This window comes from Anser anser (genome assembly GCF_964211835.1).
Source record: "Anser anser genome assembly, chromosome: 2".
NCBI lineage: Eukaryota > Metazoa > Chordata > Aves > Anseriformes > Anatidae > Anser > Anser anser.
Window position 1 is genome coordinate 90,878,750 of NC_139721.1, and position 14,030 is coordinate 90,892,779.

The 14,030-nt window shown below is 36.6% G+C and overlaps 1 protein-coding gene across 1 annotated transcript in view; it reads right to left on the reverse strand.

Moving 5' to 3' along the window:
- The window catches only part of BLOC1S5 (biogenesis of lysosomal organelles complex 1 subunit 5), a 14,779-nt gene continuing 749 nt past the window's right edge, over positions 1-14,030 (reverse strand). The window contains exons 2-5 of the mRNA XM_083823109.1: positions 13,697-13,779; positions 12,372-12,501; positions 8,393-8,451; positions 1-2,089 (exon numbers count right to left, since the gene is read on the reverse strand). Coding sequence (XP_083679235.1) covers positions 1,910-2,089; positions 8,393-8,451; positions 12,372-12,501; positions 13,697-13,779 — 452 coding nt within the window. The 3' untranslated portion in view covers positions 1-1,909. The remainder of the gene's footprint in view (positions 2,090-8,392; positions 8,452-12,371; positions 12,502-13,696; positions 13,780-14,030) is intronic.

A 14,030-nucleotide genomic window follows, 5' to 3' on the forward strand; every position in this document is an offset into this window, starting at 1 on the left:
TTTTTGGAAATACCTCTCTATTTTCCAGTGGATACCCAACTTGCAGCAAGTGTATCATCGCTTAAGAGTCCTCAAATTAACAAAGTACTAAAATGTACAGTTCCAGTGCAGTTAATCAGGTATTGAAGTCTTAATAAAAATGATCAGTGCAAAAATAAAATTAATTCAGTATACTGTTAAATGCATTTTGTTATAAAGATATTTGGGCTTTGAGCACATATACATTAAAAAAATCTGGTAAGACAGAAGCCTTTTTGAGTGTGTCCTTAAAACAAAGTAATTCCACACCCAATTATAAAGACAAGCAAGAACTTCTAAGTTGAATACTGAGCTTAGTTATGACATTCATAAGTGGGTGCATAAGCTGAGAAATATAACAGAGGTCACCTTCTGTTCAGAGAGGGGTTGTTAAAAATGAAGCTTCCCTGCTTTTCATGTGTGGGATACCCATAAGACATCTATGTTTTTTCCATTCACAACAGAGAATTAACAACATTCCAGCATGCCCCAGTGTCAGCAAGTTCTCTTTTTCAGTCCAGATGCATGATGATGATTGATGAAGCTGTCAGGCCTACAGTAGCGGGCAGAGCAGCTTGGCAGGAATTCAGTGTTACTGAAAGAAATCTCAAATACTTATTCCATTTCTTCTACTAACTTTAATCACACTATCAACATGCTGCCAGGAACGGAGCCTTGACACCTAGCCATACATTTACACAAGCAACCATTGTCGCCGCATTACTATTGCAATACAGGTAAAGGGTAAATTCTGTTTATTTTTACCTGATTCCATTCTATATATTGGACACCAGTTAAATTATGGAAACGTATTTCCTGTATTACCAGTTAGCTTGCAGCAGATTTCATTAAGGTACTATGTCTCATTTTGCTTGGTTAATGAACTGATTATGTTAACTTCTTCAGTTACACTGCTGTTAAATAAAAGTTTTAAATAAAGGAAAGCAATACAGGAGCTTCACATACTCCATATGAGTAATGGTTAGTAAGAAAAAAAAAAATCTATACTACAAGCATTTTACCACTAATGTGATCATTTGTTAGACTGAAAAAGAAACAAAAGTTTCCTCAGCTGGTTTATAAAGTTCTGATACGTTTATCTTAAGTAAACCAACAGCATGTCAAATATTTAAGGTAGATACTTGAATTAGCTTTGTAGCTAGTACAAGACCAAAATGCTTCTCATGATTACTCTTGAGCTTGTTTTAACTTTGTGTAGAACAGTAAAGCTTAAAAAGAGAGTTCTGAGATATTTACAAGGAGAGGAAAGTGTTTCTTGTCAAAACTCACCATTTCTACATTAGGAAAAATCATTTAAATCTCAATTTTACTTCATAAAACTGACCACAGGAATCAGAAGTTGGAATTATAACTGGATTTACAGCTTTGCTGAGATCTCTCATCACTGAAGTTTCAAAGTCTATTCTGTAAAATAAGTTGGTTTTCCTGAAGTCTACAAACAGGATTTACAGATTTCCCAGTGAGTTCTCAGCTAACTATGGATGGAGCCTATTACACCTACTCTTTTTTGGAAAAGGGCTGTGGTTGCACACTGGGATGGTTAATGTTACATTAAGCTCTATTTTCCCAAAAGATATGATACACTGCAAATGGAAGAGAATTCCAATTTGCAACTCCCTGAGCTGATGTAGTCACAATGTAATTTCCAATTCTACTTTCCAACAAACTAAGAAATACTGGCATTCCATTTGCCCTGAACAAAGATAGGCACTTAAGTTGAAAGTATGCAAAACTTTTCTTCCCATACCAAACACATAGAGGAGATTCTTCTTTTATCTTACTTGCTTCATCTTTCCAAAAGAATCTCAATTTAAGTCAGAAGCAATTGAGTAAAGGCATAAAACCAGCATTATTAAAAAAAAAAAAGGTCTTAAAAAGAAATGTATTTGTCCAGTTCCTTCTCCATCTCAGAATACTGCTCTTTGAGGCGCTCCATAGCTTTTCTGTGCTCTTCATCCACCTCTGCTTGTTTATTCTGTTGTTCTTTCATGAACGACTCCCACTGGGCTATGCGATTCTCTTCATCAGCCATTAGCTTGTCAGCCTGAAGCTGAAGAGAAAAATGGGAAGATTTAGCAATCATTTCTAGATAGAAATAGCCATGAAATCTAATCTTAATTCACCAGAGAAACTGGGCTTTTACTTCAGTAGAAGTGAAAGTAACAAACAAAATAAATACAAAAAAAGGGAAACAACAATCATAAAACACAGTCAATGCAAAAGAAATGGTTAAATGTTTGATACGTTTAATGATAGCATCAGCAACAGCACCTTTTCTGCAGCCTGGTGAAAATTAACTAAATAAACAGACACTTCAGAATTACTAGTCCAATTCTATTAGTCTCTAAAAAGATTATACTTGTTGCATTATTTCCTCCTCTGACTACAGACAAAATTAGAAGCACTGTAAGCATCTGATATAAACCTGGATTATCTCACAAAGACTTCATTTTAAGGTGAGTTTCTTATCTTGGAAGCATGGTATTTAGCGCCTTCATTATAGAAAAAAAAAAAACGGTATGAATAGACATTCCCCCACCACTCCATTCTCATTTGTTGAAACAAAAGCATTTTTCACATTCCTGAATACATTTTTAAAACTAGAAGCACGCCACATTTCTGTTATACCACAATGATGAGGTTCAGCATAGCCACCAGATCGAAGAAACTATTGATAAAAAAAATCCTCTAACACAAGAAGGACAAAGTGAAAAACAATATAACAACATAAATATACAATGTTTTGAAACTGGCAGTTAGTGTTTCTGCTCTAGCCAGCTCTCTCTCACTGTGATTAACGTTTTCCTTTATAAACAAATTATTTTCTCCCTCAGAATTTCATTCTGCTTGGCTTCTGGTAAGCTTGATTCCTTTCACTCTCTTGTCTTAGAGAAGAAAAAAAAATCCAGCTATCTAGAGAGGTCATACATGCATCCAATATGCATGTTAAAATGAGATGTACTTCTACAGACTTTTTGCATGCAGTATTAATAGTCTGGCTTCCTTACGCTTGAGTCATAGTAAATCTAGACAGTTGCTCTTACATTTGCTCTGTCTTCTAGCAAAATAAATGATTCATCTTCCTTATTTTTCTTCTTTTTAGTATATCAGCAATGTTTGTTTTCTATGTATAGCACTTCTGTGCAGGAATAAATACTGTTATAGGCTTCAATAGACATCTGACATTTTTGTCAACTACATGCAATGGAAACCCATTTCTACAGTCTTCAACACTTTCTATGCACTGCTCTCCACAATCACACATTTTAGGTTAAATACACATCATTTCATATACATTATAACAATATTATGCCAAGTTCTGTTTTGTCTGCCACAGATACCACCTACTAACAAAATATACTAGTGTTTACTACTAGTTCCACTAGCACACTGTTTATTTTTTGAAACTGTCAATGCATTACACACATACTGACAGGATTACACAGAGCCTACTTGAACTACACTTTTGACAAAACCACACTCTGAAAAAAAAAAAAATAAATAGTTTGCAAGGAACGTGAAACTTTTATTTTTCTGCTTATTATTTTCAAGTTCCACAGCACCACTTCTACCTAAGGATGAGACAACTAAGTTCAGTTTATCAAAACTCACTGTGCAACCAAGCGCAATTGCTAACAGATGGGTGTCTTTGGGTACAGTCTTTTCAAATGATGTATATTCTGCAGTGTAAGTTTGCTTCTTACTAGAAGGTAAAGAATCTGTGTAGGAGAGACCTATGAATGCCACAGCTGTGGGAAAGCTTCAGCTGGCACTGCAATCTTGTTAGACATCAGAGAAGAATGAAAGAGAGAAATTGTGACCAAGGACAGACTTCTCCTACACCCACATCCGACTGCAAGACCCAAACTGCAACAGACATTGTCTCTGAAGCTAAGGCACTACACAGCTTCCATCATCCAAGCATTCACTGCTGTCTTGCAGCAGCTGTTACTGTGGTACAGCCTCTTTTTGCTCAGAACACCAGGAACAGCCTCTTGAGGACCCGAGCTCCCACGCAGGACACCAACACCTAACTCCAGCATATAAGCAAGCCACTAAAAGATTCAGTTTCTCAGCACAAGATGACTTTCACATTGTAGCTCTGCAAGTTCCCTTCACGTTGGTCCTGGTTTTGTGTTTTCTTTCTACAACACTTTCCACTCCTACCATATCCCCTTTTTACCCAGTGCTATTTACTTCACTGCTTTATTCAATTGACTGTAACACACAGGAGGAAAAACTAACGAAATGAAGATACCATGCACAAAATATTGTGCCCTAGCTGTAACTGTAGCTCTAGCACAGCTAGAAAGCATTGAGATCCATAAAGGTGGATGAAATAATTTCTCATTAACTGTGCCATTGATAGATATGAAAAATCCTTAAAATGCAAATGTATAGACATCTTGGCATGGATGCGTACTGGTTAAGTCAAAAGGCCAGTTTCGAAAAGCAGTTTCCAAAAATCAACACCATTAGGTAAATCAGTGATCTGTAGAGACAATGTTGAGCATTTTATAGTATCAATTTGTAATTTCCATATTTATAGATTTGTAGAAAGTTTGTTTTCCAGAAAACAATACATGTACATTTTGATAACGTGCCTGGCAAACGACTTTACAGGGCGATTTGATAAAGGTGAGGAAAACAGCATCTTCATTTTAAGATTAAAAAAATAATCAGGTTATTTTTCATCTGTTTGTTATTTAGGAAGCTTTCCAATGCCCTTGTATTACATGTCTCACTCCTCAAAGACTAACCACTCAAGCCTGAAGAAATATTAAATTTAAATATTAATAAAAATAGGCACTATCTCCTCAAGCTTCAGGATCCCTAGTTATGAAGAACTAATTCAATTCACATTTAAATTCTCTCTAAGTAGAGAGGAACACAACTTCAGTGAACATCATTTAAGAGGTAAAATCTTTGAAATACATGTTTTCTTACTAAAGATGAACTGAAAAGATAAAACAAAGATAAGGCTCTAGGTACCTCCTACAGTTTGCTGACATTGAGTATGACAACTGTAAGAAGAATGATCGCTTTCTAGAGATTTGTATCATATATCAGTGATACTGATACGTAATTCCAATAATTCTTTCTTAAATTAGAAATTAAATTTATCACGACTAAAATAATTGTTAATAATTCACCCTCCAACTTCTGCATGTTGTCAGAATTTTTGCATTCAGCAAATGTTTAACAGAATTCCAAGCAACCTCAAACATGCTACTAGTGTAGGTTTGAAAAAATAAAAATAAGTATCTCACTTCTAAGATAATAAATACATTCTAGTGAATTATCATCCGTACAAAACTGTGATCTGTATGCATGTGGGAAAGACACCAGCCACACGCAGTGTAGTCTGTTCTGAGATGTTAGAAGTGTTTGAGAAAGTATCTTTTTACTTACAGGATCTAATTCACATACCCCGACTCACAAGACAGTCTCGATATTACAGAGCAACAGAACAGTCCAGATTCAGTCTCTACAGTTTCCTTAACCAGATGTATTCACTGGGCAAGTGAGGAGACAGAACTGAAAACTTTTTTGGTTATGGCATTAAACCTGATGGTGGGAACCTATTTCCAGTTCCTGATACACTGAATAATTAAGCTTTTGCTAAGTGATGCCTATAACTATTCCGAACGTTAGAACAGTTGCTTATTCTTATGTGCTTTTTTAATGTCAGTTATTTCACAGGAATACAGAATTGATAGATGCCCTTTATTTACTATGCCCTTTATCTATGTGTAGGTTGAAGACAGTAACACTGTCATTTCTATAGATACTTACATGTATTTACAAATCTGAATTCATCAAATCAATGACTCATGTCAAATGTCTTAATAATAATCCAAAGTCCAACAATAATCCAAAGAACTTCAGTAGCTGTACCCCTTAACTGACATACAGCATTAAGAGACTCAATGGCATTTGCATACTCATGTTCAGTTAGAAAGCACTTCTGCTTTACCACACAGCACAAAAATAAAGCATGCATTCTGGATAAACAGGTATTCATACTTTAGGAAGGTAGAATGCGTTTTTCTAAAATCCAGAAAATACTTGTGGAAATAATTAATAAATATCTTCTGATTTGATAAAATCAATGTTTTCTACTGTCATGGAGAAGGTAATAACACCTGAATGTTCGAAAATGTGAGTACAATTGCATGAGAAAACAGACTCTTTATCCTATTTTATATATATATATATAAAATCAAATTATTCTTTCACGAAGAGCAATGATTCAGTGTTATTTTCTGTATTTTTAAACTCATAACTTTGCAAAACTAACCCAACTATCTTAAAGATAAATTTAAATAAGGCATTATTTTTTTTGAAAAAATGAAAATGATTATAAAACCATTTTTTTTAAATAAATATTGCATATTACTTCGGTTTGAAAGATGGTAATGATTTCTTGTATACTGTACTGAATCACCCAAGTTGGTTTTATTTATTACTGGTTTTGTTTTACTGTCAATAATTATGCAAAAAATAACATTTGTAAGAACAGATTTTTTTTTCAGTAGCATTGTTTTTAGTATTACTCAGGCTATTTTTACTGAAATTTAAAACAAACAAAAAATCAAGCCAAATGCCACACCATTTGAGGCACAGACTAGCTTTCTTACCATACTAATTCGTGTTACAAGCAATGAGAGGTAAGGCTAGAACAGGAAGCATTAGGCAGCTTCCAGTATAAACCTACAATCTTCCAAATAAAATGAGTGAAATAAATAAAAGAAAAAAATATAGTATTCAAAAACATGTTTACCAAAAAAAATAAAAATAAAATCAACGAGACGAGATTCCTCAAATGCTTCTTCCAATGACAATCCTGTAATCACACATTACTTTACACCATTTCCCTTTTGTTACTTGGCTGATACTAATAACAGAAAGGAACTGGAAAAAAAAAGCTGGTAAAGCAAATAATTTTCAAATTCATTCTGTTCAGCAGAAATGAAATTCATTTCACTGTGGGCTGTAACACAAATCACTTGACACCATATCTTACCCAAAACAAACAAACCAAAAAACCCAAACAACCAAACCAAAAACCTCCCTTTTTTTTCCAAAACACATGAGTGCAGAAAGAAAAGTAAGGAAAAAAATATTTCTCCTCGAGTGGCTGAACTGCGGTGACAGCTTGTATCTGTAATTCAAAAAAACTGATTTAACTGCTACTATTCACATTTGGAAAGTTTCAAAGCCAAGAAGTCTTACTATACAAGCTTAAAAAGAAATATTACAAATTCCAAATAGCTTTTAGCATTGCTAAATTGCATTATAAATTTTCTGAATGGAAACATAGCGCTAATATTCTAAAAAAAGAATAGTTACTGTTCTTATTAAATGAGTTCATTTTATAATAAGTTTTTTTTTCATTAAAGTTTTACTTCAGACAGTAGAACTGTAGGAAAAGTTTCCTAGTTCAGCCCTCTCCCAATATCTACACTTGTGTTGGGCACAAGCAAACTTTGTCAGGGTTCAGTAGTGTGCTATTCACACAGTACTGGTATTCAACTGCAACTGGACTGCCCATCTTCACTGATTACAAAAAGGAAAGAAAAACATGACTATTGACTTACATACATCAATGCACAGCCTATTTTGTGTGATGGCCACAGAAATGTCTTCTGTTTTTCTCAGCTACTACATGATTACTTGCGAAGTTTTATTTATAAAAAGATAACATTGAAATACAATCATGAAGGACTAATGGGAAAACATGAAACTGATTTCTTGTATAATTTTCCAAATTTTAGATTCGCAGCACATGTATTTCAAATGAGCAAAGTGTAGCCAACTGAAAAGATTCCAATGATTCGCATGTTCCTATAATACAGCCCTTCATTAAATAACCCATCCACAAGTGGAAAAAAAATGCTTCCTTTTCAAGGAGCAATACATATAATATGCTCAATGTTCTCAGCTAACTAGGAAAGATTTACATTTCCATTCTGGTAAGTTAGTAGGTGTTTTTTGTTCCACAGAAAATAATTTTTTTTTAATTTAAGCTTTCCCTATATGTGACAAATATTACAGTCTCAGCAAGGAGGGAAAATAAAGCAAAGGAAATAAAATAAAAAATAGTTTCCACACATCAGGAGATTGTAGGAAGAACTAGTGATCCATTAAGCTTACAGTCCTAAAACATATATGCTGCTGCAGTATGCACTTTATAAGCGTAAAAATAACTCCAAATCTTTTACTGCAAGTATATAAAATACAGAAAAGTACATTTTTGATCTGCTATACTGAAGACAGGTAGACCTGCTGTAGAAGCATATAAGACTTTTGCTTAGGTCACATTATAAAAATCTATCCATTCATCCTTTACCTTCCTCTCTTCGCGTTCCCTCTCTTGGAGTCTGTGGATCATATTGTTGGAAGCTTGCACTGAAACAACAAATCACAGTAGATCAGTCTGCTGTTCTAAATCAAAGAGAATTTTGCCTGAAAGGGACTTAAAACACATAAGGCTGTTGCTCATCAAATGTTGTATGACACCGTGTCACTAACCTCTGCAAAAAAGATTTGTCAGTACTTGCAGAAAATGCATTACATTGCTAACTATACGTAGGCATATCACCGACTTCAACCCTTGTGTGTGTTCTAGAAGCCAAAATGAGAAAGGCAGCCAAATCCTTTTGTGCCCATATTCCTTAACGTTGCTGACAAGCTGGAGCATAACAGCACCTCAAAAGAAAAACTCGCAAGTCAGTAGGTAGGAACAGATGACCAGGCACTATGTTTAAGTTCTTTCTTTGTTTCTTGTTTTTCCTCACCAAATATAAGAAGTAATTTAGTAAAAACAATCTGCACTCAGAACATCTTTATGCTGGAGCCAGCCTCTTCTATCCTAAGACTAAGTCTAAGGGAACTTGCCAATGGAAATAGAAACTGTATTCCTACATAGTTTTTCCCCCCTAACTCATCAAATAATTAATGCAGAATCAAATTAACTAATTTATCCAAAGCAATTATTCCTCTCACTAACACAGCCTAGTTATGAGAAACGTATTAGTCATTTATCATCACCTTATAGCCGTGTTAGCTGGTGACTTCTCACACCAGCTGGAAGGCTTCTGCTCCCAAAAGGACTTGCAGTTACAAAATAGGTTCATTGGCCTTGCAGGTGAAAAGGAGCTGGGAGGGCCATGAAAAGGAGCATCTCTGGTGGCTAAGCCTGAGCCACTCAGGCCCATTACAATAAAGCAGCAAGTGACAGTGGTGGCAGACTCCCTACTGCAAGCAACAGAGGCTCCCACTTGTCAATCTAATTTATCATCTAGGGAGGTTTGCTGCTTGCTGGTGGCTCACACTCGGGATGTTGTGAAGAGGCTACAAAGGCACAACTGTCCCCTGGGCTCCCCATCTACTGCTCTTCCAGATAGACACCAGTGATACTGCAGGGGTGAGCTCCAAAGTAGGGAGAATGACTACAGGACTCTGGGGACAGTGGTCAAGGATGTGAGGATTCTGGTCGTGTTCTCCTAAACCTTCCTGGTGTTGGAGACTTAACAGATCCTGTGGGTTAACAGCTGGTTATGCAGCTGATGCTGGCATTAGGGTTTTGTTTCTAGAAGTGTAAGACCCTCTCTGAGGTTTCAACAGCTGCTTGAAAAAAACAGGATTGACATGACTAAATAGGGCAAAAGTAGCTTTGCCAACAGGCTGGCCGACCTGACAGGGACAGCTTGGGACTAGGAATGACAGCAGATGAAGTGATTCCTCAAAAAAAAAAAAAAAGTAAAGAAATTGGGAACAGGGTGAGCAAGCCAAGGGGCTGGGACAACCATAACAGAAGGGACACAGCAATCACAAAAACAGAGATGAAGTGGAATCACTCCAAGTGTGGGCACCTAAAGAAGAACTGTCTGCACAACAGCCTTACAGGGAAAGCTCTCAAGCCTGTGCTAGGGATAACGTCAGGCTTGGAAGACTCTCTGAAATGTCTCTATGCTAATGCACGTAGCATGAGGAACAAACAGTAGTTTGAAGTCTGTGTACAGGGCAACAACTTCACTGGGATCACAGAGGTATATGATGCGACTGGAGTGCTGCAATGGGTGGGTATGGGCTCTTTGGAAGGACAGATTGGGAAGGTGAGGAGGGGAAGTTGCTCTTTATGTGAGTGAGCAGCAAGAATGCACAGAGCTCTCTGCCCTGGAATGGGTCAGGAGCCAGTCAAAAGCTTCATTTTCAAGGATCACTTCCTCCATGCTCCAGAAAGGTCCACCCCAACACGTAGGAAACCAAACAAAGGCGGCAGGAGGCTTGAATGGGTGAATGGATGAGTAAGTTGCTTCTAACTGAATTCAGCCATAAAAAGGAAGTGTGTAAGAGGTGGAACCAGAGGCAGGGGACCCAAGAAGAGCACGGATCTTGTGGGGACATGGTTAGGAAGGCCAAGGCTGTGAAGTGCAAGATAGCATTCTAAAAGGACATAAATAGAAAAATGGAAAACTAGGGAAAATGCAAGACCTGTGCTGAATGAGGCAGGGCTCATTCATATCCATCAATGACCAAGATGCTGGAGCATAGTGCACCAGCAGCAGGTTTGCAAATGACACACAACTGGAAGGAGTGGCTGATGGACAGTATGGTTGTGCTGCCATTCAGAGGGATCTCAGTAGGCTAAAGAACTGGGCTACGATGCATCACAAAGTTCCACAAAGGGAAGATGACAAGTCCTGCATCTATGTTGGAATAACATCAGGCACCAACACCCACTGAGGGCCAACATCCTGGACTCCATTAGGAAAAACACTGCCAGCTGGGAAAGGGAGGTGATCCTTCACCTCTGCTTGGCACTGGTGAGGCCACACCTGTGCTACTGTCTGCTTCTGGGCTCCCCAACATGGGGAAGGGGGGGGAAGGGAGAAAGATATGGACTTACTGGAGCAAGTCTAATGCAGGGCCAAAAAGATGATTAAGAGACTGGAGCAGCTCTCTTGAGAACAGGCTGGAAGAGCTGGGAACGACCAGCCTGAAGAAAAGGAGGCTCAGAGGAGATCTTATAAATGTGAATAAATATCTGATGGTAGGGAATGAAGACAAGGGAGCCAGAATCTTCTCTAGAAACACATGGGATTCTGTGTAGAAACACAAGAAAACTCCTTTTTCCTGGGAGGGTGGTTGAACACTGGAACAGCTTGCCCAGGGAGGTTGTGGAGTCTCCATCTGTAGAGATATTCAAAACCCAGCTGGCCACAGCTCTGAACAACCTGCTATAACCTGCTTGAGCAGGGAGGTTGGAAAAATGACCTCCGGAGGTCCCCTGCAACCTCAACCAATCTGTGATTCCATATATTCCATATATTCTGTCATTCCTTATTATGAAGGATATATTGTGCAGATATACATTGGAGAGTCAGGAAGTAATATCAATAGTTCACTCCATTTAGAAGGCATTAGAACATATGCCTTATGTACATGACTAAATGATAACTTTCAAATATTTTCCTGCAACCTTGTTATGTGTATAGCATCATTACTGCTTGCTATTCTACATATTCCAGATGCTGCACAAGTAAGCTATATGAAATTAAACGTTTACAAAGTGCTACACATAAAATAAAAAAGCCATACTGATAAGTTTCAACAGCATAAATTTGGTAGTTAAAGCTTTATGGCCACAGTGCCCTAGAGTATCTTGTTCAGAAGCTGAATGATCAAGAAAAAAAATGCTGAAAATTTATTATAACAAATTTTAAACTTCCTTCTAAAAATCTAAGCAAAAAAAAAAGTTTACTAAATGCTTATAACTTTGAAACTAGGATTAGCATACAAGAATTATTACAACTACCACATTTGCAACTAAAGATAATAATAATAGCACATTTCATAGCTCATATCTACATACCAGCAAGATTTGTTTTAAATTGTGGGAGGAGCCAGTATTATGCTTTCCCATGGAAATATTAAGAAACTCGAAGGTCACGTCACAGCATGTTTCCAAAAAAAAAAAAAAAAACCACAACCCACCAGAAACTTGAGATTCTGTCTACGGCTTTAGACAACATGGAGCAAATACTATCCTGCTTTTAAGTGAATAACGTAAGTTTGACCTGAAATAGCTTTGACTGAAGTCAGCCAAAAGCTTTAATGTAATCTTAGCTGGCTGGGACCAATACACAGCAAAAAATGTCCCTGTTATTTTCCTTTTAAATCTTCAGAGAAATGAGAACAAAGTATGTAAGTGGTAGAAAATTTACCTAAGGATGGTAATCTTTCCAGAAATCATATTTTGAATCCAAACTATTTATTATTCCTCAAAATGACACAACAAGGGAAATAAGAAAAAACTTGCTTACATTTCTTGAGTACTTCGTTCAGATTGTCATGCATTGACTGCTCACACTTGGGAAGAATGTTTTCATTTGCTTCAAAGATGGTGCTCTTTAGATTTTCAAGTACTCGTAGTTCTCGGAGGCCACGTTTTTCCTGCCAGAAGAATTGAAAGACAACGAATGGATAACAAGAAATCCCACTTTCCAAAATAAGACTTTCCCAGTTGATAAACTAATAGCTTTTATCTCAAGAATTGTACCATTGTTTACTGAAGTGTTACTCTGCTTACTTAGCATAATTGTTAAAATAAGTTTTGTGGGAAAAAATAGAACAAGACGTCAGGTGCAATGAGAGAAATAAGTGAATTTAGTTACAATTCTGTAATTGGGTTTCAAAATTCCCTTCCTATGAAGGGACATACAGAAGTATTTAGTGCGTCCTATTCAGGAAAGTCAAAGAAAAATCATTCTTTGAGACTTTCAGACCTATACAATACACATCTGATGAGAGCTTAGTTCACATACTTATTTTGCTAAACCAGTACTGGGAGAAGTTAGGCCTGGTTGAAATATTAGCTACAACCTTGAGGGAAAAAAAATAAATTAATGTCATTTATTAAAAAAAATAATCTCTGCAGACAAGAAGTCTAAAGCGTAACTATATTTTTCAAGATTAATTTTAAGATTTTAAATCCCAACTTTTTTAAGAATAAGAATATATTCTTACAAATAGCCTATTGACACAAGATTCTACTTTTCTAAACTTTTGCTGCCTTCTTGTGGATTTGCTTTGTGATGCAAATGTGTATTAGAACAACTTTTATACCTTCAGTACTTTAGCTTTATTCAATCAGGCAACATTCATTCATTTTTTAATGATTTTCTCACTTAGCATAATGCATTCCTTTTCTCTTCCAGAAACATTAATTTTTGTTCCATGAAGGTAAGTAAAGCAAAATTAAATTACAACTGTGCAAGCTGAATCCATCTGAAATACAAGCCAGTTCCTTTATCAGACATAATCCTATACCTACCAACAGCATTTTCATTGAACCTAAGAGACTTGTTTAAGACAGCAGAACTACATCATTCCCCTCCATCGGTATTCCTACCAGTCTTTTGCAGGAAATAAAAAGTTTTGAACAGGGCATATATATTAAATAGAGACCTAAATTTATCCTTCTTTACCAAAGATGCAAACACATACTACAGGTGGGGTAATCATTTTGGGCAAGAAATGCATGCCAAATCTTTCTGAAGCAAATTATATATGTATTCAAAGCTCTAAAAAGATGCTAAAACTGCATGAAGTTTCAGTTAACAACACCCAGTAAAACACAAATACTTACTTCAAATTCTTTAACAAAGTATCGTATTTCTCCCTGAATTACTGGTCTGTGATCCAGCAGTCTTGAATAGATTTCCCCGACGTCTAGAAGATTAATGAAAGTTAGTTTTTCTCTCATGCTCCATGCTTGGCTACACAACACATGCTGGCAAAATATACTTGAACGCAAGGGGCACTTACGCTCACTAAAAACATAGAAAATCAAAAGAACAGCAGAATACTGTTAGTTAGCTATCCTATTTATGCAGCAAACCACTGACTTAAATAAAATACAATGAGTCGACAGACCAGGTGCCACAGACACCTCGCTGTGAAGGCGAGCGTTCTCCTCTGCC